This window comes from Hemibagrus wyckioides, linkage group LG01 (genome assembly GCF_019097595.1).
Source record: "Hemibagrus wyckioides isolate EC202008001 linkage group LG01, SWU_Hwy_1.0, whole genome shotgun sequence".
NCBI classification, from domain to species: Eukaryota; Metazoa; Chordata; class Actinopteri; order Siluriformes; family Bagridae; genus Hemibagrus; species Hemibagrus wyckioides.
In genome coordinates, this window is record NC_080710.1 from 6,026,829 (window position 1) to 6,054,008 (window position 27,180).

Sequence of the window (27,180 nt, forward strand, 5' to 3'; positions counted from 1 at the left end):
ACTTCAAATTCAAATTTTATTTTTCACATAAACAGTAAATCATGTATTTTAGTGTCATAATAAGTAAAATAAAAATCAAATAAAAATAGTCACAATAAAAACAGAAGTAGAATTACCTGTACAAAAGAAAAAAAAATATATAGAGATATAAATATCTATACATATGTGGCAGAACAGGACGACTGTTGTGAATAAAGTGCAGATAGGTCCAGTTTTTTTGTGCTATACATGTACAAATCAGGCTGAAGTATTAGGTATTGTGCAGAAAATTCTAGAAAAGTTCAAGCTCTAGTTCTATGTGTTGAGGGCAAATGGTTACATAACTGCATCGCTTGAATTGAATTGGAAATAGTGGCTTAAATGAAGTCAGTAATTCTAGAATTGAGAGCATGCATATATCCTGATCAGTGGGAAGAAATTTCAGAAAGGTTTTTCCGCCACGTTCAGGTCCTTCCTCAGTAATTACTGCAGGACTAGAGACTGTCTAATGTTCCTTAAAATTCACCTACATGAATGTAACTCTGAAATGAAATGTCGTACCAGTAGCTTGCTCTTGTATAGGTACTTGCTCCTGCCATTAGAGTCTTTGACGTCTTTGCTGAAGATGAGCGACATCTCAAACAGGAAGAGGTGGCGCTCTCGACCCTTGCGGATCAGCGTCTTGGGGTCCCACACCTGGAAAGATTCCTGCAGGATGAGCTCGCCCTGAGACTCGAGATTCTCATCGAAACCTGAAACGGAGGTAAGAAAAGGTGTGGGAGAAAGAGTCAGAGATGAGAAAAGGGGAGAGATGTAGTGAAGGGGATGGGGTGAAAGAAAGAGGAAGATAGAAGGATAGAACAAGATTGAGACAGAAGGAAAGAGTTTGGTAGAGTGAAAAAGAGTAATGGGACAAAAGGAAGGGATGGAGACAGATGAACAGAGAAATGGAGAGAAGGAAAAGTAAAAAAAAGTGAAAGAGGGATGAAGAAAAAAAGGCATAAAACAAGACTGATAGAAAGGGAGATGACAGAAGGAAAGATAATGAAAGGTGGATAGTGGGAAAGGTGACATGGAGAGAAGGAGAGAGAGACAGAGATAGGTGTTAAAGAGGTAAAGAGAGATGGAAAAAGTGTAGAGGGAAAGTGTGATTTAGACAGAAAGATGATGGAAAAAGAATGATACGGGGATAGAAGAGATGTACTAAAATAAGAAAAGTGTGTGTGTGACAGAGAGAGAGAGAGAGAGAGGGAGAGAAATGGAACAAGAGAAAGAGGTAGAGAGATGGAGAGAAGAAAATGTGGAATATGTGACAGAGATGAAGTGTAAAGATGGAAAGATGGACAGAAGGAAAGAAATATGTATAGATAATAGAGAGAGGGAAATGGAGACAGAGAGACGGAAAAGAAACAGAGAAGTTAGTGAGAAATGGAGATGAAAAAAGAGATGAAGAGGAAAAAAGAGTGATGGAGAGAGAAATTAATAGAGTGATGGAGAGAAACTGAAAGAGATATGGGGAGTGGAAAAGACAGAAAGATAGTGAAAGTATGTGTGTGTGTGTGTGTGTGTGTGATGCACTGACCCTCTAGCATGCTGAGGTGCATGGCATCGTTGGCTTTCTTGGGCACGCTGAGCATGACCTCCAGGCCGTCCTTGATCTCACCTTTGCCCTCCTCACAACAGGTCAGAAGCTCCTACACACACACACACACACACACACTGGTATACTCCTTATAAAACAATAAGACCCCTGCTGATGAGGTTCTTGCAGAATTAGTGTGTCATAAACCAGTTGAAAGTGTGTATTATTGATCACACACACACACACAGACACTCACACATACATACACACAGCTTGGTGCCATCGTCTGGCCCACCCACCTTGAGGAGCAGCTGGTACTTGGTGATTCTCTGCACAGGTTTAATGAGATAGGAGGAGATGGAGTTTGCCAGCCTGTGTCTCTGCTGGATCTCCTACACCCACATCCACACACACACACACACACCACACACATACACACACACATGTCAGAAAGAAATACAGCCAAACTGAAATGAACAACATCACTGTGTAAAAATAGGGGCGAGCAGCATTGAGGCGGAGCCAGCGGGTCAGACTGGGCATCAGTGTTGAGATGATTGACAGGCGAGGGTTCTTGCAGGTCTCCATCACTTTCTCCTCCAGATGGAGAGAGTTTTCTGAGTTAAAGGGGAAATCTGACTGACACACTCTCTCTCTCTCTCTCTCTCTCTCTCTCTCACACACACCACACCACACAAATACTGGTTCTTGACACAAACAATGATTTCTGACTCACGATTTGAGTTTTCTCACATCAAATTAGTAAAAAAAAATGAAAGAGAACTCAGAAAGGAAGCTATTGGGGAAAAAAAAAACATATGACCTTGCTGGGACCTTGACAAAATGATTCAGCCACAGTAGTATCTAATGAGAATCTCAGATGAAAAGACCTTACTTTTTAAACCATTACACACAGGGGTGTACAAACTTTTGCACATAAAGAAATATGGAGAATGTTTGTAGGAGAGGTTGAAATACCAGTTAAATTTTAGAACATGACGAAAAAAGGAGGTCGGATATGTGTCCAGCAAGACGTTACAGGGGGTCATTCATAATTCATTTATTTAGCATTTAGTTTACACTTACGTCAAAATAGGAGCTGGCATGATCCAAGATAAGCTGAGTGGAGTCCGGCTTGTTCTTACAATAGTTCACGTACATTTGGAACTTGTCCGCCTGTAGGAGACAATAACACGATATTTAAAAAAAAGTGTGTGATATCTAGAAACTCACTGCCAATTTAATAGGAACACCTGTGTACCTGCTTATTGAGGCATTTATCCTATCAGCCAATCATGTGGCATTACAGCACACATACAAGTCAAGAGCTTCACAGCAGAATTGTGATCGATGTGACTTTTAACCCTGGCATGGTGGTCAGTACCAGATGGGCTGGGTGCTGATCTATTGGGATTTTTACATGCAACAGTTTCTAGAGTTTACACAGAATGGTGTAAAAACTGAAATAAACATTGATTTCTGCGGGTTCAGCCCTTGAAAGATAACAAAGGTCAAACTGGATCTGGAAGTGTTCTCTAAGATGCTGTTATAGAAAATTAATCAACTCCTTTCGACCAATCAGAATTGTGAATTAACCTTGTGATTCGATAAACATTATACTACAACACTGCTGTATTCTCCGTTCTGATTGGTTGGTAGTTGATAATTAATTTTCTATAACAGCAGCTTTGGCAGTACTTCCATCTGTAGTGCAAATCACTGGTTTACATACTGTACATTGATGCAGTCATTTAAATACATTACCGTTTCTATGGTAACAACGTACACAAGGACTTGCAAGAAGTATAAGAGCTTTAAAGTGTAATTGTTGCTACAATAAAGTTTTCTGTAAGGATACGTTTACGTTTATATGTTTATTAATGGAAAAAGTCTCCAGTTTTCCAGTAACTGTGCTGTAACGGTGATATAGTTAAGAAATAGAGGCTGGTTAGGGAAGGACTGTTTATAGCTGCTATAACATAAGTGAGAACAGGAACAAATTTTTTTGTGTTCTATAACATTAAATATAACTTTAAACCTGTGAATCTTCTGTTTTCTCATTTAGTTATATATTATGAGTCTGATTTTCTTGAGATTTGAATTCCCACCAAAACACTCACCCATGTGACAAAGCAATGACCAACATCTTCAGGCAGCTGCTCATATTTCTCCAGCTCTTTCAGGAAAATGCTGAAAGACAAGAATCAAAAGAAGGGGTGAAAACCTTTAAGTATAAATAGAAACCATTTCAGGACTTCAAGGACACTTACTTGTGGTGGAACTCGTAAATGTCCTGCATGTTGCCGAAAATGATGTGCTCTTTATTGACGATCCCTGGTGGAATCTCCTCCACACCGCTGGTCATCTCCCAAAGATATGTCTGCAACAGTGCAGGAAAAATGTTTCTCCTTGCTATGCTTGTAAATTTATAGCAATTTATTCTTTGCTTTCTTTTTTCCTTCCTCATGTGATACTTCCCTTTTTTGGTTGGCTAGTCAAGTAAAAAGGGATCTACTGCTAGTGCTTTAATAAAAGGCTGAAATGTGCTAGTTTCCATGCAAACGTGGCTAGCAAAGTGATAGTAAATAAAAATCTTAGAAATCAGTTCTGCTAAATATACTAATCACATTTCTATTTCATATAACAAGATCATATTAGCACCCTGAAAAACTGGGTAGGAGTATCCTTATCTTTTTCCTGACATGCTAAAATATGCCAATCTAACAGCACTTTTCCCAACGTTAAGTATTGTTATCCAGTTCCTGACATGATAATTTGCAGGTTCTCTGCTAACAATGTAGAGTACGCTAGTATTTTTCCTAATATGATCAAGATTCTTTTATAAGACCAAGGGAGCTAATAATAGTACAAGAGGCTGGACTGACCTAGTGCATTTCCTAGCCTTCAGGAAAGTATGCTAGTTCTTTTGCTAGCCAAACTGGGTCTGGTGATCTTTCATTTCAAGTGGATCTTTATTAGCACCTTTAAAATAACATGTCCAAGTATTGTAAATATAGTTCTCTTGGCATGGTTCACTTTAAATTCTTTCGTAAAAAGCATTTCACTACAGGTCGTACTGTGCATGATTTCGTATGTGACAAATAAAATATGAATTTGATTTGGTTGAATGTGATTATATTTCTTCTAACATTTGGGTGGTATGCTATTTTTTTAATCAAATATAATAAAGTATGCTCATCCTTTTGCAGTACTTGGAGATCTAATAGTTCTTTGGACAACAAGGCACGCTTTGGTTAAGAGGCTGAAGTAATTAACTCTTTTTCTAGGAAAATAAAGTCTAGTCTAGCTGTCTAATAACTAGCTTCTTAAAAAACAAAGCAGGAGTACAATAGTCATTTTCCTGGAAACTGGAACTTGCTAGTTTAGGGTTGAACATGCTAGTATTAAGTATGATCGTCCTTTTGCAGGACAGAGTTCGGACACTTCTCAGGACAACATGGTTCTTAATCTGTGCTTGTTACTTTGACTGGGTCGACAAATTAAATCTATGGGCTAAGAGCATTTGCTAGCCTGCAGCTAACTAGAGAATGTTTCAGATAACAGTGTGAAGTGTATTAGGATCCCATTAACAATAATATATATATCTTCATTTTTAATGATTTTTTTTGGCATGCAGCTGAAGTACACTAATATATTTCCTCACTATACTATGATGGTACTTTTGCTAAAAGTGTAAATGCTAAGAAGCTGGAATAAGGAATAAGCTAGCTTATTTGTTAGCCGATGCTAGTCAAAATGAGTCTTTCAGATAACAGTATGTATCAGGAGTATCATTTTTTGGTCTATGCTTGTTCTTTCCTAGCGGATTGTTTTTTCCTAGAATTTCTTACTAATATTCAGACGTATGCTCAATTATTTTGCAAGACCAATGGATCTAATGACTTTTTTTTTTGTAACAGGGTTGATTATGCTAATCTTCAGTTCTTCAGTCTTGAGGATGTATGTGTAAATGCTAGTTTCTTTAAAACCCATGCTAACTTCTTTAAAAACAGACACTGCTAAGAACCTAGCTGTACTCACGTCCATGCACTCGCGCAGGTCTCTGACATAGGCCTTCTCTGTCTGGATCAGCTCAGCCATTATGAACCTATTATGCAGGAGACACAAACACAACCATACAACATAATGTACACACAAGATTTGTTAGACAAGTGTGTGTGTGTCTTTAAAAATACGATACAACTGCTCTGGGAAAGGCTCTGTATTTAAGAGCTGAACTACTGTGGTTAGAAAATTATACAGATCCATGTCCGGGTTCCTTTCAGCGGATATGGGAGTGTGTCTATTTCAGGACTTATTGAGTTCTTGGTGTGTGTGTGTGTGTGTGTGTGCGTGTTAAATCAGACGTACTCTTTTCGCCGAGCCGACTTGCGCTTCTCCTCGTTGAGCTCATGATTGGCGTCTCGGAGCTTGACCTCAGCTCCAGGCGCGCTTGCTGAAATGATGTCCAGCTGCAGGTCTTTACTCTGCGGATACATATGTTTTTAATGCATAGAAAATAAAATAATTGGAATCCTTTATTTACTACAGCAGGCTACACAATATAGATACAGTATGTCTATTTCACAGGTTACATCATTACCATGCACATCTTTCCACACACACACACACACACACAAATCACGTGTCCTAATCACCTTGTTGGAATCAGAGGATATCCCCAGCGCTTTTTCCAGACAGCAGCGGTATTTGTCCATACGGAGTGAGAAGTCGCGGTAGCGCTTGTCCACTGATACCACCCATTTCTTGATCTCGCCCGCATGGGAGTGGCCCTTTTCACAAAAGCCGTCTGCCAGCTGGATCAGCAGCTTCACCCGCTCTTTGGTTTGCTAGAGAGACGAGGAGAACGAGAGTGAGAGACACTCGCTGACTCTACAGCTTCAGCCTGCTTTCTGGCAAGTCTAAAAAACGAAATCTCATGACTTGTTCAAATGTTGCTTGGATTATCGTTCATATCACATGTCATGTGCTTATGTTTATCACTGCCATGTGCATTTGTTTTGATTTCAGAGGCTCCGCCATGTCTTATCACAGGTTTATGACCCTAATGTGTTCACCTGTTTTGTGTTTCACTTTGATTTGATTGTCCATTTCTACTCCTATCTTCCCTTGTCTCAATGGTAATCTTCCAGTTTTCAGTTCAATTGATGAATTAATGGCTGATGTCATGAAGCTGATATAATTGGCCTCATTAACACACACACACACACACACACACCTTGGCTGTGATCTGAAACTCCTCATGCTCCTTCAGCAGTTCCTGTGTGTGGTGGATGCTGGAGCCTGTTGACGTGTGTGTGGACAAGTAGAACTCGCCTGTATCGTGGATCCACTCCAGAGCCTAAAACAGAGGAAAATGAGTGTGTGTGTGTGTGTGTGTATTTGTGTGTGTGTGTGTGTGAGAGAGATTTTTAGGTGTCCAGTAGAGGGAGCTCTCAGCCTACACACAATACTGTATCAGAATACAATAATAATAATAATAGTAATAATAATAATAATAATAATAATAATAACAATACACAATAATACATTAATTCCTAGTTTGTTACACAGACATGTGTTATTATTAGCATTTATTATTACAAATGCTAATACTATATTTACCTTTGAATTTGCAATGTTGTACACCCTCAATAACCTGTGCATTCTACAATAATAATGTAGTGAAAATATATTTTGAATAATCTGAGGTATTCACTAAAGAATTATGACAATGTGTCCAGCTACAGTATTAAGAAAAAAAGTCATAATAAGACCAAAAAAGGGGAAAAAAAACAAAAAACAGCTTATAAAAAATTACAGCATAACCTCTGACTCATTTAAAAGGGAAAATAATAAATAAATAAATAAATAAATAAATAAATAAAAATTGAATGTAAAAATAAAAGCTAATTAAGCAACACAATACCAAAGGCATTTATAAATAAATAAATAAAAAACCTAAGAAGATAAAGAGTATAGTGTATCTGCAAAGTCAAGAGCTCATTAGTGATATCATACTTATAGCCAATAAAGCCTGATTGTATGAAATATGAATCAATTCCAAGTAAGAAGAGTAGAAACTAAACTAAGTAAACATGCATGATTGTGTGTGTGTGTGTGTGTGTGTGTGTTCAGAACGGAGAGAATTTCCTCAGCTATAATTATCCATGCCTTAAATACAGGGCCTGTAATTGTAGCTGCGGTGGAGACGGTTCCCGTGTAGAACATGCCTATTCCCGGATCGCTGCGATCCATAATTACTACAATTCCAAAACATTTACATAGTAGAATATCATGACCTACATTTTTTAATTTAAATATATTGTGAGAATAAAAAAAACAAGTGTATATTAGGTATATTAGGAATATTTATGATATTCAGCCTCAATATATCAATCTGACTGATATGAATCAATGTTTATTGACATTTTTGCAGTTTGCATTAAATTAAACTCAAAATGTATTTATCTTTCAGTTATAATTAAACAATCGTTCTCTAGCATTTTACTGAAATGAATCCAATTGTTACTGAGGAACCACAAAGCGTAAAACCCTTTGCCTCTTTAACCCAATAGTTTCCTTTGACACTGGAGACTCCTTCAAAAAGCGCGAAATAAAAGCTTAAATAATTGATTAGTTTGCGATGTCCTATCATTAGGTGTGTTTTTGTGAAATATTATTTTAGCAGAAACGGGAAGGTCATGAGAAGAAATACAACAATACAATTATTAATTTGGTGGCATAATAGGAAAACAGGAAACAAATTACATTACCATAGCAACAGTAACTAAACACTACATACGTAGTTTCAGCATTAAGTTGGTCATTTGCCAAAATATCTGTGTGTCTGGGTGTGTGTGTGTGTGTGTGTGCTGACCTGCTTTGCACTGCGCTCAAACACCACATACTGCTGGCACTGGTCAAGCCTCCTCTTCCTCATCGTCCAGAAGTGAAGAACTCTGTTCTCCCTTTGCAGCAGCTCATTCAGGATATCTACACACATGCACACACACATACATGCACACACAAACATACACATTATGGTCACTAACAGATCTCATTCACTGTACCCTTTGCTACACAGTGTGTGTGTGTGTGTGTGTGTGTGTGTGTGTGTGTGAAGCGCTTACTCTTGACTTGCTGTTCAGGAGCTTTGATCTGTGCCAGCATGCCCGGCATGTTCACACTGTTCCTGTGCAGGTACTTCATAAACACGTCTGCATTGCGTCGTGCCAACGTGCATGCCTGCAAGGGAAAAAATAGGGCTTTAATTTTTATAGATATTTTCTGGTCAAGAAAAATAAAGGAATTTATTTATTGATTAATTCAAAATCCATTTCCCTATTGAAATAAATAAATAAATAAATAAATAAATAAATAAGGTCAGAATAATTAATTAATTAATAAATGAATTTATTATTGGGAACAGTAAAAAGTTTTTTTAAATGTAAAACATATCCAATTTAAAACAGAAATATATAATACTAATAAACAATACATTTTATATATATAACATGTTTAATACAAATAAACAAAGTAATAAAAGCTAATTTATTTAATTTTTTCTGAATCAAATATTTGTTCCCAGAGATAAAGATTAGTTTTTTACTCACTATTTTCCAGTGATTTTTAACATATTAATAAGAAATACAAAGTAGAAGTAGCAAAGAAAGCAAAAGTTCAAACATGAGCAGAGACTCATTAGCAACCTGAGAGACCACGAGTGTGATGGTGTTGATGGATGATGGTGTTAGCATAAAAGTTGACGCTGAATTGTTTAAGCAGAGAATTCACAAAAGGAGGTGAGACAGAGTGCTGCTGCATCACAATTATTAGGTGGAGATGACATTTAGCAAGGGCTTAATCACACTGCATCACTATTAGCAAGAACAGTATTGTAGATAATGTAGGAAACCACAATTTGATCATAAAGTAGATCTTGGACACTACTTTTCACTAGACTTTTCCTTTAATATATAACTCAACATCATAGTTAACCTTGTTAGCTAATATTCCCGAGTAAATGGACTACGTTGGCTAGCTAGCTAACTAACGATCATAATCATCTACAATTTTAATGTGTGTGTCTGTGCATCTAACTGCACCTTGAGGAAGGCCTCCTTCTGCTCCAGGTGTTTGCTGATCATCGGGGTCACGTGATCCGACTCAGAGTTGGGCCCGAGCTTATCGGATCCACCGCACCAGTCCTCTTCCCGCTTGTACTCCTGCTCCAGACTCTCTAACACACTGCACACCTAAAAACACACATACACACACACATTATAAACCAAGCCTGAGATTTACCTTCCTTCTTCCCTTATTTGCTGATAAGGTTTTGTTGTAACATACCTCCAAACTTTGTACTCTTGTCTGTACCATTTGTAGAAACATGTCCCTACTAACTCTGCACCCTTGTTTCCTCAATCCCTTGTCCACTTGGTTGTTTGATGAATGCTGAAGTAGTAGGACACTTAAGACCACAATTCCCCCCTTATTCTCCCCTCTGTGTCCTAGTTTCCTTTGTGAGTTTCATGCATCTAACCTATTTCCTGTGTTTCTTCTGAGGATTCATATACTTCTTTGTCCTAAAATGCCACCCTTGTAACCTTGTTCCCCTGGTGAACATTGTAACAGTATGAGTCTGCATAAGTTCATACAAATATGCTATTATTTCCTTGTCCCCTTGCTTAATCAAAGTTGCAGTAGTATGTCTCCTAATCCTGTACCCTTCTTCCCTCTTTACCTTGTCCTCTTGTTCCCTTAATTCTCTTGTCACCTTGTTCGGTCAAAGTTGCAGTAGTATGTCTCCTAAACCTGCACCCTTGTTCCCTCATTACCTTGTCCCCTTGCTTGGTCAATGTTGCAGTAGTATGTCTCCTAAGCCTGCACCCTTGTTCCCTCATTACCTTGTCCCCTTATTTCTCGTCACCTTGTTCGGTCAACGTTGCAGTAGTATGTCTCCTAAGCCTCTACCCTTGTTCCCTAATTATTTGTCTTCTTGGACCCTTAATTCTCTTGTCACCTTGGTTGGTCAAAGTTGCAGTAGTGTGTCTACTGTATTAAGCCTGCACCTGTGTTCCCTCATTACCTTGTCCCCTTAATTCTCTTGTCCCCTTGCTTGGTCAATGTTGCAGTAGTATGTCTCCTAAGTCTGCACCCTTGTTCCCTCATTACCTTGTCCCCTTGCTTGGTCAATGTTGCAGTAGTATGTCTCCTAATCCTGCACCCTTGTTCCCTCATTACCTTGTTCCCTTATTTCTCTTGTCCCCTTGTTCGGTCAATGTTGCAGTAGTATGTCTCCTAAGCCCGCACCCTTGTTCCCTCATTACCTTGTTCCCTTATTTCTCTTGTCCCCTTGTTCGGTCAATGTTGCAGTAGTATGTCTCCTAAGCCCGCACCCTTGTTCCCTCATTACCTTGTTCCCTTATTTCTCTTGTCCCCTTGTTCGGTCAATGTTGCAGTAGTATGTCTCCTAAGCCCGCACCCTTGTTCCCTCATTACCTTGTTCCCTTATTTCTCTTGTCCCCTTGTTCGGTCAATGTTGCAGTAGTATGTCTCCTAAGCCCGCACCCTTGTTCCCTAATTACCTTGTCTCCTTGCTTGGTCAATGTTGCAGTAGTATGTCTCCTAATCCTGCACCCTTGTTCCCTCATTACCTTGTTCCCTTATTTCTCTTGTCCCCTTGTTCGGTCAATGTTGCAGTAGTATGTCTCCTAAGCCCGCACCCTTGTTCCCTAATTAGCTTGTCCCCTTGTACCTCTTCATTCTTATCACTCTCAAGAGAGCACGCTTGTTCCTTTGTTCCCCTGTTCCCTTGGTCCCTCATTCCCATGTGACCTTGTTTGCTTGATGAACATTGTAGGAGTATGACTCCAGTGATCCCTCTCACTACCTTGTCCCCTTCTTTTCTCTTTACTTTGTCCTCTACTGGCTTGGTGAATCTTGTAGCACATGACTCAGAACTCCTCAAATGTGTCCCCTTGTTAGCTTTACTTGCTTGGTGAAGACCTGCTTGGTGTAGTAGTATGGCTCCTAAGACTGCACACTTGAACAGTCATTCCCTTGTCCCCTTACTTGCTTAGTGAATGTTGAAATAGTATGGTACCAAAGACTGCACCTTCGTTTCCTTATTCCACTGGCCTTTGCCCCCTTGTTCCCTCATTTCCTAGTTGCTAGCTTGGTGTATTGTCTCACATTGCCTCTGAGGTGCCAATTGTTCCCTTGTTCAAACCAGTGGTGAATTTTAGACTAGTATGGCTCCTAAGACTGCACCTGGTTGCATCCTTGCTTTCCTGTTCCCTTAAATGCTGAGAAGGTCTGCAGAATTATTTACTCTAATTTGCTCCCTTATTCCCTTCTTCCCATGTACCCTTGCTTCCTTGGTGATTTTTACAGATTGCACCATTGTTCCTTGGTGTACATGAATTCTAACTTGGTCCTTGGTCCGATCACTCACCCCCTCTCACTTTCAACTCTTTCCAGCACTAAAATAAAGGGTTTGTAGGTATGTGTTTGCATTATAACAAAATTCCCTTCTTCTTCATTCTCTTCTCATTAACTCTTAACTTGCCACCCTGCTCCCTTAGTCCTCTTGTTCCTTCACCTATTTTGAGATTTTGTCCTAAATTTGCACCATCTTTTCTTTGTTTATAGAATGATCTATAGATGTTTGTATAAGTGTATACGCAGCCTTGTTTACTTGTTCACTTGTCCCTTCACCTGCTCTGAGGTTTTGTAGAAGGCCACAGAAGCATTGACCAGTTTGAGTCGGTCTTCCATCTTGAGCATGAGCTGCTGCCAGTGAGATGCCACCTTCTCAGCACACTCGCGGATGGTCTCGCTGTCATAGTGAGCCGCCTGCAGCATAGCCTCAGCCTTCTGCTGCACCTGCAGTGCGCTCTGGTGTGTCTTCTACAGCCCAGACAAGGACAGGGAAGAATTGCAATGCACATTTCACTAGGACTCAAGAGCTAGTGCATTAGTCAGCAAGGATCATTATGTAAACTGCATTATTGTGGCATTTCTACAGTATAACATCCAGGAACAACTGCTAAGTCTTGTATGTTAAAATGTGTATGTTTTTTATGTACAGTACCTATCATCATAAAATGCTCTAATGAAAGTCTATTATTATTATTATTATTATTATTATTATTATATAACATCTTTCACACTTTTCAGAAGCACATAAAAGCGTGTGTGTGTGTGTGTGTGTGTGTGTGTGTGAACCTCGATGGCATGCTGGAACTGCTCGTGTTCCCTCTGTAGCTGCTCGGCCTCCTGCAGAGAACTGGCTGTGATCAGGCCGGCATTCAGCATGGACTCACCGTTACGGATCCATCCCAGGACCTGCAACACACACATGCACACACACACACACAAATACACACACACACCTGTTTAAGACCTGACACTACTCATAGTGTACTAAATTGGTACTACAGCATAGATTTTTAAAAACATTTTTATATCACTATTACTTTAACCCGCTGCTTAAAATTAAAGTTGATACCAATGCCAAAGTTTCTTCATCAGTTTTAAAAACTAATGAAACATGATTAACATGATACACTACAAATGTTTTTATTTTTCTGCAAAGATCTTGAGCCAGAACCTGCAAAGATTAATGACTTGTATGTGTAAAGTGTTAGTACACACTATATACATATAGTGTTTTTTGTAGGAATGTGTGTGTTACCTGTTTGACCTCAGCCTGTAGGTGGCGCAGCTGGACACACTGCTCCAGGTGACGGCGGTGATGCTCAGCCGCTGCGTCCAGCTCCTGCTGCTTCTCATGCAGGAAGTCCAGCAGATCCTGAACACGTGTGGCCATGTCCACATCCCGATCGCACAACAACTCTATACCTAGAGAGAGAGAGAGAGAGTGAGAGAGAGAGAGAATCATTCATTAATATATTACACTTATAATCATTGACAATTTGCTGTAATATAAGAGGAATAAATGTTTAATCAGTACACATTATTATTTTCTTATTATAAATAATTATAATGATTATAGGTCAAAAGGTTTATGAAAATCTGATAAAACAGATTTCTCCTATAGTGGAACTGCACTAAAATCAAACATCAGACAAATACCAAAGGACAAGATGCAATTCTGCAGTACACACACACACGCACACGCACACACACACACACACACACAAATAAGACTGTACTCACATTTCACTCCTGCAACCAAGAACTGCATCGGGCTGAAACTCTGAGCTGACTCCACCATTGCAATTCTATTAGGTGTGTGTGTGTGTGTGCATGCGTGTGCCACTGAGATGTCTGATAAAAATTGGTTTCGCTCCAATTCAACTGTCTTATGTGTGCTATACAGATTTTAAATGTGTGTGTGTGTGTATGTGTGTGTGCGTGTGAAAGGGAGGGAGCGAGTGTGTTAGGCAGCCAGAGCAGAATGTCTAGTGATTTCTACAGGATTACAGCAGTGTGTTAGTCTGCTCCCGCTGTGTGAGCTGGCTTTGGTGTATAGCATTAGTGTTAGCTGCTCCACCCCCTCTTAAGCCTACTAGGTTAACCCTCATTCTCATACTCACACACACACATACACACACCGACACATACATACATACATCGTAAAAACACAATAGAGTAATTATACCTAGTCCATTCCTAATGCCATTAATATTTAATACTAAAAAAGACAAAAGTGTGTGTGTGTGTGTGTGTGTGTGAGTACGACACACAGACCCACCTGAGGCCTGCACTTCAGTGACATACTGCAGCAGCTCCTGGCCCTGGTGGATGGCGTGGAACGTCAGGTTGTTCATAGTGAGCGCTTTTTCTGCATGCTGCTGAAGTCTCTGCTCAGCCACAGTCAATTCCTCAGTGTCAAACTCACCAAGCTGCTGGGACAATTCATCACTCCACGACTCCAGGTCTGAGATCACCTACAAACACACACACAAGCACACACACACAAACACACACACACAAACACACACAAGAGGCCTAAATGAGCATGAGAAACTTAAGTACTGTCTCCAGTATAATATTGTGTGTGTGTGTGTTCAACTGCTGTGATGCTAATTAGGAGTGTGTACCTTCTGAGACAGTTCCTCTCCTTCTGAGACACTTCTGAAATCAATACATGAAGCCACACCTCTTTCATAGACTAGTTGAGATAAAGGCAACACCTCCTTCATCTATACTGCAATCGAAGCCACACCTCCTTTACTCTGAAATACGCAGAAGCCATGCCTCCCACATTTTGACCGAAAGACACAGAAGCTACACTTCCTTCACTTTAAGATACACAGAAGCCACGACTCCCACATTTTGACTATGACTGAAAGACACAGAAGCCACACCTTCTTCACTTTCAAAGACACAGAAGCCACGCCTCCTTAACACTGACTGACAGACACAGAAGTTAAACTTTTTTTAAAATGCCAACTGACACGAAATGAACGTAACTTTCACAATCATAGAAGCCATGCCTCCTTCACTTTTCCAGCCTGAGTCGTCATGCTTTCTGGAATTTCACAGACAGATGAGGCCACACCTCTTTCAATTTGATTAACAGATACACAGGTCACACCCCCTTTACATTGTCTAACAGACACAGAGAAATCAATGATTTTGACTTTTACTAACAGATACACAGGCCACACCTCCTTGTTTAGAAATAGATAGAGAGGCCACACCTCCTCACATGGACTAAGATAGAGGCCACACCTCCTGTAAATGGAATTAGACACAGAGGCCACACCTCCTCCATGGGGATGAGACACAGTTGCTATAAGTCCTCCACTAAAAATATTAGCATTTTTAAATCCGTATAAAACTGGGGCAGCCGTGATGAATAAGACTGCTTTGTACAGATGCCACACCACAAGATGGCGGTAGAGGGTTAGATGGAAAAAATTCTGTTCAAGTTTATTTACTTTGCAATTAGCAAGTTAGACCACACAGTTTAACAATTGACTATATGTTTCTGCCCGTAATGTTTTTTTTTATTATTATTATTATTATTATTATTATTATTATTATTATTTGTTATTAGCTCACATATTAGCTATACATATTTGTTAGCAGTTATTTTATGCTTTTCTGGTTAGATATTAGCTCACTGGCTAATAGCTAATAATTACCACATAAGTTTTAGAAACAAAATGGTGTTTGAGCCTTGTAGTGGAAGTTGCTAATTCTTTTTTATTCATTCTGAGTATTTTATATTTCCGGTGCATCTCAGGAGTGAAGAAAATCATTTAAGGGGTTACATTAAAAAAAAATATTTTGACTCATTTTGAGCTTCTGTGCTAGCAAAAAGCTCACAAGCAAAAATAAAAAGGGAGTGACATTAAACATGATAACCTCAGCCAGCTGTCTCATTGCCAAATCTCTCTCTCTCTCTCTCTGTCTCTCTCTCTCTCTCTCTCTCACACACACACACACACACAGTCCTGAAACACAGCCTCATATGAAACACAATGTTCTTTATCACCATAAACCCTGTCTTATGAATCATTCGGCTTTGCGCAACAATAACGTTAATATGTTACGTACGACAGATACAGACAGATTCACAACATGACATTAGAAAATATTCCTGGGCACAGATCTGCTCTGCCTAGAAGTACCTGAAGAAAATTACCTCGAGATGACTCCCACCTTGAATGAAAAGAAACATCTTCGTGTCTTCTTTTTCTTGGAGTGTTAAGTTGGAAGCAGTGGTTGGACACAGGAGCAGAAGTCAGGAAGAACGCGAGCAAAGGGAGTGTTTCAGGACACACACACCCACACACCCTAGTGCTGTCACTGATGGGCGCTTCCCACCCAACTCTTCACTTAACTTCCGTTATACGATGTTCAGGTATTTTCAGGAAAGACCATTCACCTTCTCATTCCTGACTCAAAAGTTACTCCTGTTACCAAAGGACCTGGCTGATGACTCCATTGCTCTGGCTATGAACTCGTTTATGAAAACGATAGCACCTGGTATTAGGTGACATTACCCCAGCCACTAATAAGCAGCATGTTTTACAGGGATCAGGTTACATTGGTTGTAGATCAGGTGTCGTGGGTGATATTGAAATCTCCTAGACTCACTTTGGCTAACATCCATCATTTAACTTTTTTTTTTTTTTTTTACTTTACCTTAAATTAAAGGCATGATCCTAGATGGATGTATCCTATAATTGCCAATTAACAAATAACTGTCCATACTCAATATCTATAAAATAAAATGCAAAATAATATAAAGCACAGGATGAAGGGCTATTCTAGAAGCTGATGAACCGTGCTCATGGAAACCATTTTGCATTCATCTAGAACTATTCCTTTGCAACATACAATACTGTTTAGATGTTTATTTTGTTTACTTTGTTTATTTGACCTGGCTGGTCAATGGACTGTAGTTCTTGCCTCTGGTATGATTTTCAGCAAGCAGTGAGCTGAACTGAAGGAACTCACGTCAATGGCGTCCCTCTCGAAAATGCGCAGCTGGAGGAACAGCTCCAGTTTGATCTTCCTCTCCTGAAAGAGCTCTTCCATGCGAGCCTGAGCCTCGTCCAGCTGCTGCAGCACACTTTCAATGTGTGCCATCGAGCTGTTGTGCGGAGTTTTGTTACTGGAGATTGCGGAGTCTCTGTAGATGAGAAAAATGGCATGGGTTAAAAATCTACCATTTTCTGAACTGCTTATCCTGCCCAGGGTCCCAGAGTCCTATCCCAGGTTGGAGACACCCTGAACAAGGTGCCAGTCCACCACAGGACATAAGCACACACACACCACACTGGAGGAGGAACCCAGAGTAACCAGAGGAAACCCCTGAAGCTGAGGGAGAGCAAGACAGTATGCAGTAAATGAATAAGCTGTTACTATGGAATCATTGCGAATTCAGCAGCACTGTGGTATAGCTCTTTCACTGACATTTCAGTACCTGAGCTGTTGAATGAGCTCCTCGCCCTCTTTGATGACGTTGACGGTAAACTGCAGTGTGGTCTGCTGCTGCTGCCCAAAACGCTTGATCAGATCCTGCACGGCCTCTACCGACTCGGCATACACATCATCCAGCAGCTCCTTCTGCAGCTCCTCCAACCATGTCCACAGCTGGACAAAATAAATAAAAAAAAAGCTAGTCATTTTTGCTGTTGTCACCTTTGTTTTGCAAACTGTTAACGTCTGTAAATTGGCCTTGAGTAAGATACATTGATAAGAATCCAGGTATGGGAGGCTCTGCCCTCAGGCCGTGGGTATTTTCCAATATCTATTGTGCACTTTTCTGGCATCGATCTTCAGGATCTAATTACCTTGCCAAGCTTACTTGGCATACAGGTGCTGGAGTCTAAGCTTATGAACACCATGACATGACCTTTTGGAAGCATGATAGTTTATGGACTTAGTATGTCATGGCACAACAAATTACTGCCGATGCTTTCTCTATATTTTTAAAATGAATAGCCAAAGAATACAAAGTGCTACAGGTCAGGTTCCATTCCTGGCCAAGTAACTAATCCAGCCACTGAGGGTTTAACTATCGGTGCTATTTCATTAATCTGCTAAGCTGCTGAACAATGATGGTGGATGCCAGTTTTTGGTGAGGAAATGGCAATCAGAAAATAGAAAAAAATGTCAAAGGTTAGTCATGGGCTACATTGACTGAATGCCATCTTTCTGAGACAGTAGATGGTTATCTGATACATTTACTGACAAGACTCCCAAATGGTAGAACTCTGAATTGCAAGACCACAGTGTCATCTCTCAGAGCTCATGGGTTCTATCCAATAAAAGAGAAGAACACAATGGCGGCACATTAGCAGGGAAGTGGTAGCTCAGTGGCTAAGACATTGGTAGATGGTTGTGAGTTCAAATGCCACTGCTGGTCTTTTGAGCAAGGCCCTTAACCTTCAACTGCTCAGATATACACTACCAGTCAAACGTTTGGACACACCTTTTAATTCAATGTTTTTTGTTTAGGGATTTATTTTCTACATTCTAGAACAATACTGGAGATTTCGAAACTATGAAATAACACACATGGACTTAAGTAATCCATATGTAATGACAACAAAAAACAGTCAGTTGTTATTTTAAGACACGAAGGTCAGGTGTTCTGGAATAGTTCTTGCAAGAACAGTATTGTCAAGTGCATTTGCAAAACCCATCAAGCACCATGATGAACTGGCTCACATGAAGACCATCCCAGTAAAGCAAGACCAAAACTTACCTCTGCTGCAGAGGAGAAGTTCATTTAGAGTTACCAGCCTCAGAAATCACCAATTAACAGCACCTCAGATTAGAGCCGTTATGAAGGCTTTACAGAGCATCAGTAGCAGACATATCTCAATATCAACTGTTCAAACAAGATTACAATCATTGTTTTACAATGTAGAAAGAAATAAATATCAGGAAAGACCATGGAATTAGAAGGTGTGTCCAAACTTTTGACTGGTAGTGTATAAATGAGTTAAATTGCTAGTAAGTTGCTCTGGGTGTCTGCCACTGTATAGTAATGTCTGAAGGAAGCAATGAGAGGTTTATTAACTGTATGGAAAGTATAGCTACTGAAGATATGTTTATCTAAAAATTCTGAATTGTCTAATAACTGTAAGGGCGTCTATTGAAAATGAATGGCTCTGGGAATGTTGTATGATGGAAAATAGAATTCATTGTTGTTGTTGCATGCTTTAATTTTTTATTTCTAAACCCAGCAGCTTTAAAAGGGCCAGACAGACTCCAAGATATAAAATGGATAAAAGGACACACAGATACAAGGCTGACGAGATAGAAGTGATGGGAGGGAAACTCAGCTTTCCTGGTGCTGTTGCCATCTGCCTGTACTGGCATGCCAAGGAAAGTGGAGCTCGAGTCCCAGCAAGTCTGGCGAAAGCTTTTTTTTCCTTCTTCCCTTATTCCATTTCCATCTCAACCTCTCGCTATGTCCATCCCACAGTCATGAACTGGAAGCCTGTGCTAGTCTCTATCCTGCAGATAGCAGATGGCTAACCTTGTGCCATATGGGCGCATTAGGATAAGTGTTATTTTATGCTATTTACTATGGCATCGCTTATGCGACGCAATTATCTTCGCTAATGCGTGCGGACTACGAACACAACCAAGGGCAGGAGTCCAGGGTCTATCAACACTCCAACCGACTTCAATGGACCACAGTTTTGGAAAGAAGGGGGGAGATTTTGGCTCTGCAAATGGAGCTAGTTACACTATAAATAGGGTAATAGTATAATATTGATTCTACATTTCAATAGCTCTCACACAGCTAGCTTCATTAAAAAATGTTAGCATGCAATTCTGAAATATTTGGCTAAAATGTTTGGTATAAAACCAGAAAAGATGACTGCTGATGTAAACTAGCTGGCCTTAAAGCAGACCACAGATCCAGACATATATACAAAGATGCATCAAAACAATCATGGAAGAACAGGGTCAACACCAATTAACCAGTATTATTTAATGGAGATCAATAGATGTCTCTGGTCAGAAAGAAAATACCAAAGTATTGCTCACTTTAAGCCAGAATACAAAATTTGTTGCTTCTGAACTGAACAGTGTCTTGATCACAGAAACGCACCTCTTTGCCATGAGTATGGAAAGCCACGGACATGTCCAGGAGGACTTTTCTCTGCTCCACGCGCCTCACAAAGTCCTGAATGCGGTCCTGCAACTGATGGGCAGCCTGGTAGATCTCCTCCGGGTCACACTCGCCGGTCTGAGCCAGCTGTTCGGCCGCCTCCAGCAGTTTGTCAGCATTAGTGTATGTATTCTGAAAAAGATCCGAACAGACTCAAGTGATACAAACTTTTAATGGACCTTCATTGACTTCGCTTTTACTTCCTTTTGGTTGCATTCACATCAAGTTCTTGGTAATTAATAAAATGTTGCTTGGCATAACATTTTTAATTTTAGTTAGATTTACACTAGATAACTACTTTTTTCTTCAGTAAATTCAGAGCAAAGACATATCCTGGTGTGACAATTTTTTTTTATAATATTTTAATCATTTATACGAAGAATAGGATTACAGTTGTTGATGTAGTGACTACAGTTTTGACATGGGCTCTGTCTCCAGATCTGTTGTTTACTCAAGTTGTGCTACTGGGAAGTTGTATTTACAAGCAGGGACGTAATTACAAAGTCTGGTGCATACAAATCACTTTGGATGAAGCAAGATGAATTCTCTTAATTAATTGGAAACAATATAGGAATAACTCCACTTCTAAAAAATGAATATTTTTTAAAAATGTTTTTATTAATTTATGTTAATAATTTATGTTAATGTATGACCCTAACCTAATGAAGACATCCAAGGGTGCCAGTACTTTAGTCTAAGTTAAACTTAGGGAAGGCAGGCATGCAAGACAATTCAACATGGGTTCTTTCAAGGGAAAAAAAAGGAAGACAAACATTGTAGATGTATAGAGCACGGTTTAAAATTGACGTTTGCCAAATGACCTCATGTGTATATGTACCAAATAGTACCATGATGCAATGGCAAATAAAGGTTAGCATAATTCCTCAACTCTGAGCTTTATGTGGAATTCTGCATGTTTCTGTGGATGATTTGGTTTTTCTCCTCACCTGTGCCACCTCTTCAAAATCTTCATGGCGTTTCTGCAGAGCTCGTGCTCGGTGCAGGGACTTCCCCACTCCTGTGTGCTTGCTGAGAAAAGCCTCGCCGTGATTCTCGATCCAGTCCAGGACCTGATGGAAGAAGCAGGAGATAGTAGGAGAAATATTAATATAATAATAATAAGCAGAAGAAGAAGAAGAAGAAGAAGAAGAAGAAGAACCACTAGGGGGCTCCTGTGAGCAAAATATGAGCCTCTTGTGAGATGAAAAAAAGCTTGCAGTGAAGTCGGTATCCATCTAGTTTGATTTCAGACCACATCGTTTTGAACCTACAAAATGCTCAGTCTGGGACTTTTATGGGCTAGTGAAGCTGTGTGCCGTATCATGTGTATGGAAATGTGTTGTGTTTAAGATAGGAGACATTAAGGAGACATTTGTTAACACTGAAGGACAGAGTGGTGTGATGCCTTATGTCATGAAGCAGACCATCGTGACCTTGATTATTTTCCAATAACGACATCCCCTGAAGTGTACATTAATGACTAGAGTCACAGTGCCTATGGCTTCCTTCAACAACCCGAATAATCAACACATCACACTCTTGCACGAGACAGATTAACGCTAAATTTTTTCTTACTGCTTAATATTTTGCGATTTATTCTTTCTGTATTAAAGGCTTCATCTCAAAAGCTCCTTTTTGTGAATACAGCCCCAGTGCTCTATTCACTATAGCACTATAGCACCTTTAATCTGGCATATGGCGTTCTGAACGTTTCCATGTGTATGTATGTGTGTGTGTGTGTGTTGTGCATGGTGTATTAATACGAAAGTGGAGAAGGAGACCATTTGCTGTACAGATGTGTTGCATGGGGGACCCCTTCGCCTGCCTATTATTTTACGGGGCATACCCTTGATGTAATAAGCCTGCTGAACAAAGTTACCATGGCAACCCAACCTTTAAGGAGCACATGTATGTGTTTGTAACTGAATGTTGAGGTGGAACTGAAAGAACTGAAAAAGTAAGAGAAATAAGAGACCTAAGAAGTGGGCTAAAACTGCTTTTTTTTTTCTTTTTTTTTTGGGGAGGCACAAGCAGTTTTTGATGATTTGATCCGAATCTCACTCATGGAGTGTCACAGAGTGTCATTATTCCACACAGAGTGTTCCTGATGTAATACACACAAAAATACACACACAGAAACCCTGACCAGACAAGAGCTTTGTGCGCTCTATACAGTAGCTATGTAGCTACTTTGTCTACAAACACGGCAGGCAGCTTGTGAATTCTTTTTGAATGTTCATTAGATCAAATGTTATGAAATATTGTCTAAGAATGGTATTGTTCTACCAAGGATGATGGCATTCCCAAATGCTACAGATTTATTAATTAATTCAAATTAATTGAAACGACTTTGCATGAAGGTTGACTGGATGGCGGCGTACCTGTTGGACATCTTGTTGAAAGACGCAGAGCTGCAGGCGCTGGTGCAGACGGAGTTTGCGGTGCTGCCAGATGTTCTCCAGCTGCCGCTGGTGATGCAGCACCTCGTGGATGATGTCCAGGACGTGGTTCACCGCCTTGGAGTAGTTGGCCGATGCTGTTAACGAATCGGCGCTGCCTTGAGTCAAAGGGCGCTGGAGTTTGTCCAGTAGTGCTTTCCCATCTTGACTCACCTGTAGAAACATGGATTCTGTAAAATTCCTACAAAACCATTAGGCTTTTCCAATTTTAAATCTACAATATTAGGAAAAAAAATGAAACATGTAGAATAAGCTGGCTGCATAAATATGTACACCCCTTTCTTTTGGGTTAGAGCCTACCACCTTCATAAATTTTTGTGAATTTAAAAATATTTATATTCAAATCTTCCTGCATAGCCATCTTCAAGTCATTCCAAAGGTTCCTGTTAAACCTCCCTAGCATCTCCCTAGAACGATGCTGCCACCATCATGCTACAATGTGGGTACAGTGTTCTTTCACTTGTTTTTCTTGGTCTTATCTGTTTACAACATTCAACAGGCTTGAGATCACTTCAATTTAATAGACCTGGAGCGGTTTTTAGAGCAAAGGAAGACTGGTATAAAACTTTTCAGGTAAACTCTTACCCAAAAAAACAGGTTACAGTTTTTCTTCTTTTTCATATTTTTTCTTTTCAGTTTAATTTTCTTGCTAGTAATCAGATCTAACATGATTTATCTTGGTTTAATTTTTTTCTTTTTATATCACAGCAATTTCCAACAGGGTTTAAACCTTCTGATATCCGCTGTAGCTAGAAGTTATCTTGCTTTGCTAGCTAAAAAACAGCCAAAAGAGTCGAAGTAAAACAACGTGACATGAGTGATGTGTTGAGATGGGGTCAGAATGGTCCTATCACAACTAGCAATAGTAAAAAAAAAAAAAAAACATAAAACACAGAAGGAAGCTAAAAGAATCTGTACCTCGGAGTAAGCAGTTGTGACGTGTTCGTAAAGTCCTTGGTGATGGTGAATGGTATCTTCCAGGTCCTGAAGCTCTGAGGGGAGTTCACCCTCACCACATGCCTTACACCATGACTCTACATTACTCAGGTACTGGGACAGAAGATAACGAAAAAATTACCACTATTAACAAAAACACACACTGCCACTTAAAAGTTTCATTTGAAATAAAAGGCATTGCGTTGAGCACAAAACGAATTCCTGTTGAGCATTGTGCAAGAATAAAAATGGAGATTTGGCCAAAACCTTGAGCTTTGTTACGACAAATGTAATATTTGATCACGACAAAAAAAAAGCAAAGATCCATCCATCCATCCTTTTATCCATCCATCTAGCAGAGACTCATACGTCTACTGTATGAAAGCCTATCTTTTCTTCTTTTTTTTTTTAAATGGGAAGAAGAACAAAGAGCACATCAACCTAATTACGCTGCTGACAACAAGCAATTACTGTTCAAAGAGGATGATAAAAGAGGAGACGAGAGAGTGTTGCTCTCTTTTTCACTGTTTTTCTCGCTTTCACTCTCTCTATCTGGAGCGTGTAACACACACCCAAAAGCTTTTTTTTTCTTTTTACAGACACACTGCTCTAAGAAAACCTCTCTACTTATCTAAACTACATAAAGCTTAAGGATGACTTGAAGGAAAACTGTCCTTTGTCTTACAGGTTACAGGGAAGTGCAAAAGTTTGCACACCCTTACGACCAAATGAAGACAAAAAAAAAAAAAACAGGAATCTTTTGGAATAAATTGCTGTTTCACAGATGTTCCTTTTAACAGACAAAAATGTTCAGATAGTCAATGTTAAGGTGTTCACAGTCAAAACAAAAGGATGTTTTGAATCTTTCTTTCTGGATATGATATAAATATTTTCATCATTAAACAAAAGCAAGAGACTTAAACCCAAACGTATATTTCTCATTTTGACACTTTTGTTTTATTTGTTTTGTCTGGTTAAGGAGTTTTGGTTAAGTCTGGAATTGTAATGAGTAAAAAATTAAATGTAATTACCAGCATGTGCATTTCTTTGAAAAAATTCAATAATAATAATAAAAATAATAATAATAATAATAATAATAATAATAATAATAGTAAAAGACATTACCATTCTAGTATTAGTAAAAATAATGCCAATTAAATTACAGATATCTTAAATCATAGTATAAATATGATGATTTAAATATACACTTTCAAAACATTAAATACAAACACAACTTGCTATAAATTCCTTTTATTTATGATAAATTGTAAAAAGATTTTCAGCCCCAATATGGGGGGTGCAAACTCAACAATTGCTTTACTTATTATCCTTAATAAGTGTCAGCTGTGTTAACCAGAAAGTCTTCGCAGGCAGAAAGAGAAAAAAACAACAACAGAATTTTACCTCCTAAATCCTAGCATTTGTCAATGGATGAGATAGCTAATGTTTTTCCCCCAGCAAAAAGGGATAAAATTAAAAAGTTTGACTAATGTTTCTTTCTTTTTTTTAACTAAACAAAGAGTCCCACCCACTTGATTTCCACTTGGGGGATGTGGTAGCTTAGTGGTTAAGGTGCTAGACTACCCCAGATCCACCAAACTGCCATGGCTATGCCCCTGAGCAAGGCCCTTAACCATCAATTGCTCAGTTGCATGCATTTAAATGAGATAAAAATATAAGTCACTCTGGATAAGGGCATCTGCCAAATGGCAGAAATATAAATAAAATGTAAATTTCTATTGGCTGACCAGTCCAATTCATGTAGAAATTTATCTTTCAAAACCTGCTTCCTTCCTTCAGTGAGTGAGCTCTGAGCTGGAAACAAAATCAATAATAAAAACATATCTTGGCACCTCTGAATCATTGCTCTGAAGATTCACTTTTTTTGGGCTTTGGTTAGGTCAGTGTAAACACTATGTGTACAGAAAACTGAAAACAGGACTTCGTTGCACGACTGTAACCATCTGCACCTCAACACAACAAAGATCAGGGAGATGGTGGTGGACCACGCCTCAAACGGAGCCTGTGACCATCAGCGGTCACTGTGTGGAGTTTGTCAAGACCTACAAATACCTTGAGTACAGCTGGATGATAAAATGGACTGGACTGCCAACACAGACGCGCTGTGCAAGAGAGGACAGAGCTGGCTGTACTTCCTTAGAAGGCTGGCGTCCTTTAACATCTGCAAAAAGCTGCTGCAGATGTTCTATCAGACTGTTGTGGCGAGTGCCCTCTTCTATGCAGCAGTGTGCTGGGGAGGCAGCATCAAGAAGAAGGACACCTCACGTCTGGACAAGCTGGTGAGGAAGACAAGCTCGATTGTGGGCTCAGTACTGGACAGCCTGACATCAGTGGCAGAGAGACGGGCGCTGAGCAGGCTCCTGTCCATCATGGACAATCCACTTCATTCACTGTACAACATCATATCCAGACAGAGGAGCAGTTTCAGTGACAGGATGCTGTCACCGCCCATGGAAGTCTTTAACTCCACCTCGGAGTCAGTGCTGACACCACACTCTGTCCTGGACTGTACAACAAACTATATGCTACGCACCATACACTGTGGTTTGCACGCTGTTTTTGCAAATACCCAGTTGTTACCTAATACATACAGAGTTACCTCATTATGTCTGTTCCTTCAAATTCTTGTTTTTGCATATTACTTATCTCATATTACCTTTAAATCTCTCTATTTATTTATTTTTTGTTATATTAATTGTATTATAGGTAATTTGTTATATTTTGTTATATTTTTATTATATTTTGTTTTTTGTTTTGTTTTTTATTATTACCCTTAAATATGGGTATTTAATATTTTTGTTATATTCCTAGCTTATTTTATTTATTACCTTATTGCCTGTGCTTATGGATACTGCTGGAAGCAGTCTATCTATCTATCTATCTATCTATCTATCTATCTATCTATCTATCTATCTATCTATCTATCTATCTATCTATCTATCTATCTATCTATCTATCTATCTATCTATCTATCTATCTATCTATCTATCTATCTATCTATCTATCCAATAGTGCACTGATGAACCTGACACCTTGTAATTAAGTAAAACCTGTATTTTTGCCCTACCTGGTCTGCTTTCTGGTGGAAGCTGGCCGACATCTCCAGCATAGCGCTTCTCTCATCCAGTGCTGAAGCGAAGGCTTTCCACTCTCGCTCAAGCTGCGCTGAGAGCTGCTGGATCTGCATTGCTGCGTAGTGACCACCCTCCAGGAGCCGCTTGCCCACTGCTACGATGCGGCTGATATTCACGTACACGTTCTGCACATTAACACAAGACACACACTCCTGAATGCAAGCTGATTTTTTTTCGTCTCATTACTTTAAAGGTTTCAATTTCATCCTTTCTGTTGGGTCTCCATATATCGCTTTGATCTGGTGTGAGGTGTCTCCTTATAAGCCAAACAAGGATTATTATGACATTTTATCGGAACACATAATAGCTACTTGAATCAACATGAAATTTATATAGTTTGTGCTCTTTAAACCTTACATCTTTCCTTCAGAAAGCAGCAGATTGAGTGCGTGACCTTCTTCTCTTGGTTAGAGTTTTGTTTTAAACTATAAAAGTTTCTCCTCAAAG

The 27,180-nt window shown here is 39.4% G+C and overlaps 1 protein-coding gene across 4 annotated transcripts in view; it reads right to left on the bottom strand.

Moving 5' to 3' along the window:
• triob (trio Rho guanine nucleotide exchange factor b) overlaps positions 1 to 27,180 on the bottom strand; it is a 107,909-nt gene that overhangs the window by 35,172 nt on the left and 45,557 nt on the right. For all 4 annotated transcript variants that reach the window (XM_058392956.1, XM_058392942.1, XM_058392950.1 and 1 more), the window contains 24 exons: positions 26,667 to 26,858; positions 23,561 to 23,692; positions 22,565 to 22,795; positions 21,131 to 21,253; positions 20,124 to 20,315; positions 17,475 to 17,644; positions 17,006 to 17,180; positions 14,286 to 14,481; positions 13,263 to 13,429; positions 12,794 to 12,913; positions 12,284 to 12,475; positions 9,670 to 9,819; positions 8,695 to 8,809; positions 8,442 to 8,557; positions 6,801 to 6,923; positions 6,220 to 6,411; positions 5,933 to 6,048; positions 5,603 to 5,669; positions 3,832 to 3,941; positions 3,682 to 3,751; positions 2,648 to 2,737; positions 1,861 to 1,953; positions 1,562 to 1,673; positions 541 to 731 (listed from right to left, as the gene is read on the bottom strand). In XM_058392956.1, the coding sequence (XP_058248939.1) occupies positions 541 to 731; positions 1,562 to 1,673; positions 1,861 to 1,953; positions 2,648 to 2,737; positions 3,682 to 3,751; positions 3,832 to 3,941; positions 5,603 to 5,669; positions 5,933 to 6,048; positions 6,220 to 6,411; positions 6,801 to 6,923; positions 8,442 to 8,557; positions 8,695 to 8,809; positions 9,670 to 9,819; positions 12,284 to 12,475; positions 12,794 to 12,913; positions 13,263 to 13,429; positions 14,286 to 14,481; positions 17,006 to 17,180; positions 17,475 to 17,644; positions 20,124 to 20,315; positions 21,131 to 21,253; positions 22,565 to 22,795; positions 23,561 to 23,692; positions 26,667 to 26,858 (3,435 nt within the window). The remainder of the gene's footprint in view (positions 1 to 540; positions 732 to 1,561; positions 1,674 to 1,860; positions 1,954 to 2,647; positions 2,738 to 3,681; positions 3,752 to 3,831; positions 3,942 to 5,602; positions 5,670 to 5,932; positions 6,049 to 6,219; positions 6,412 to 6,800; positions 6,924 to 8,441; positions 8,558 to 8,694; positions 8,810 to 9,669; positions 9,820 to 12,283; positions 12,476 to 12,793; positions 12,914 to 13,262; positions 13,430 to 14,285; positions 14,482 to 17,005; positions 17,181 to 17,474; positions 17,645 to 20,123; positions 20,316 to 21,130; positions 21,254 to 22,564; positions 22,796 to 23,560; positions 23,693 to 26,666; positions 26,859 to 27,180) is intronic.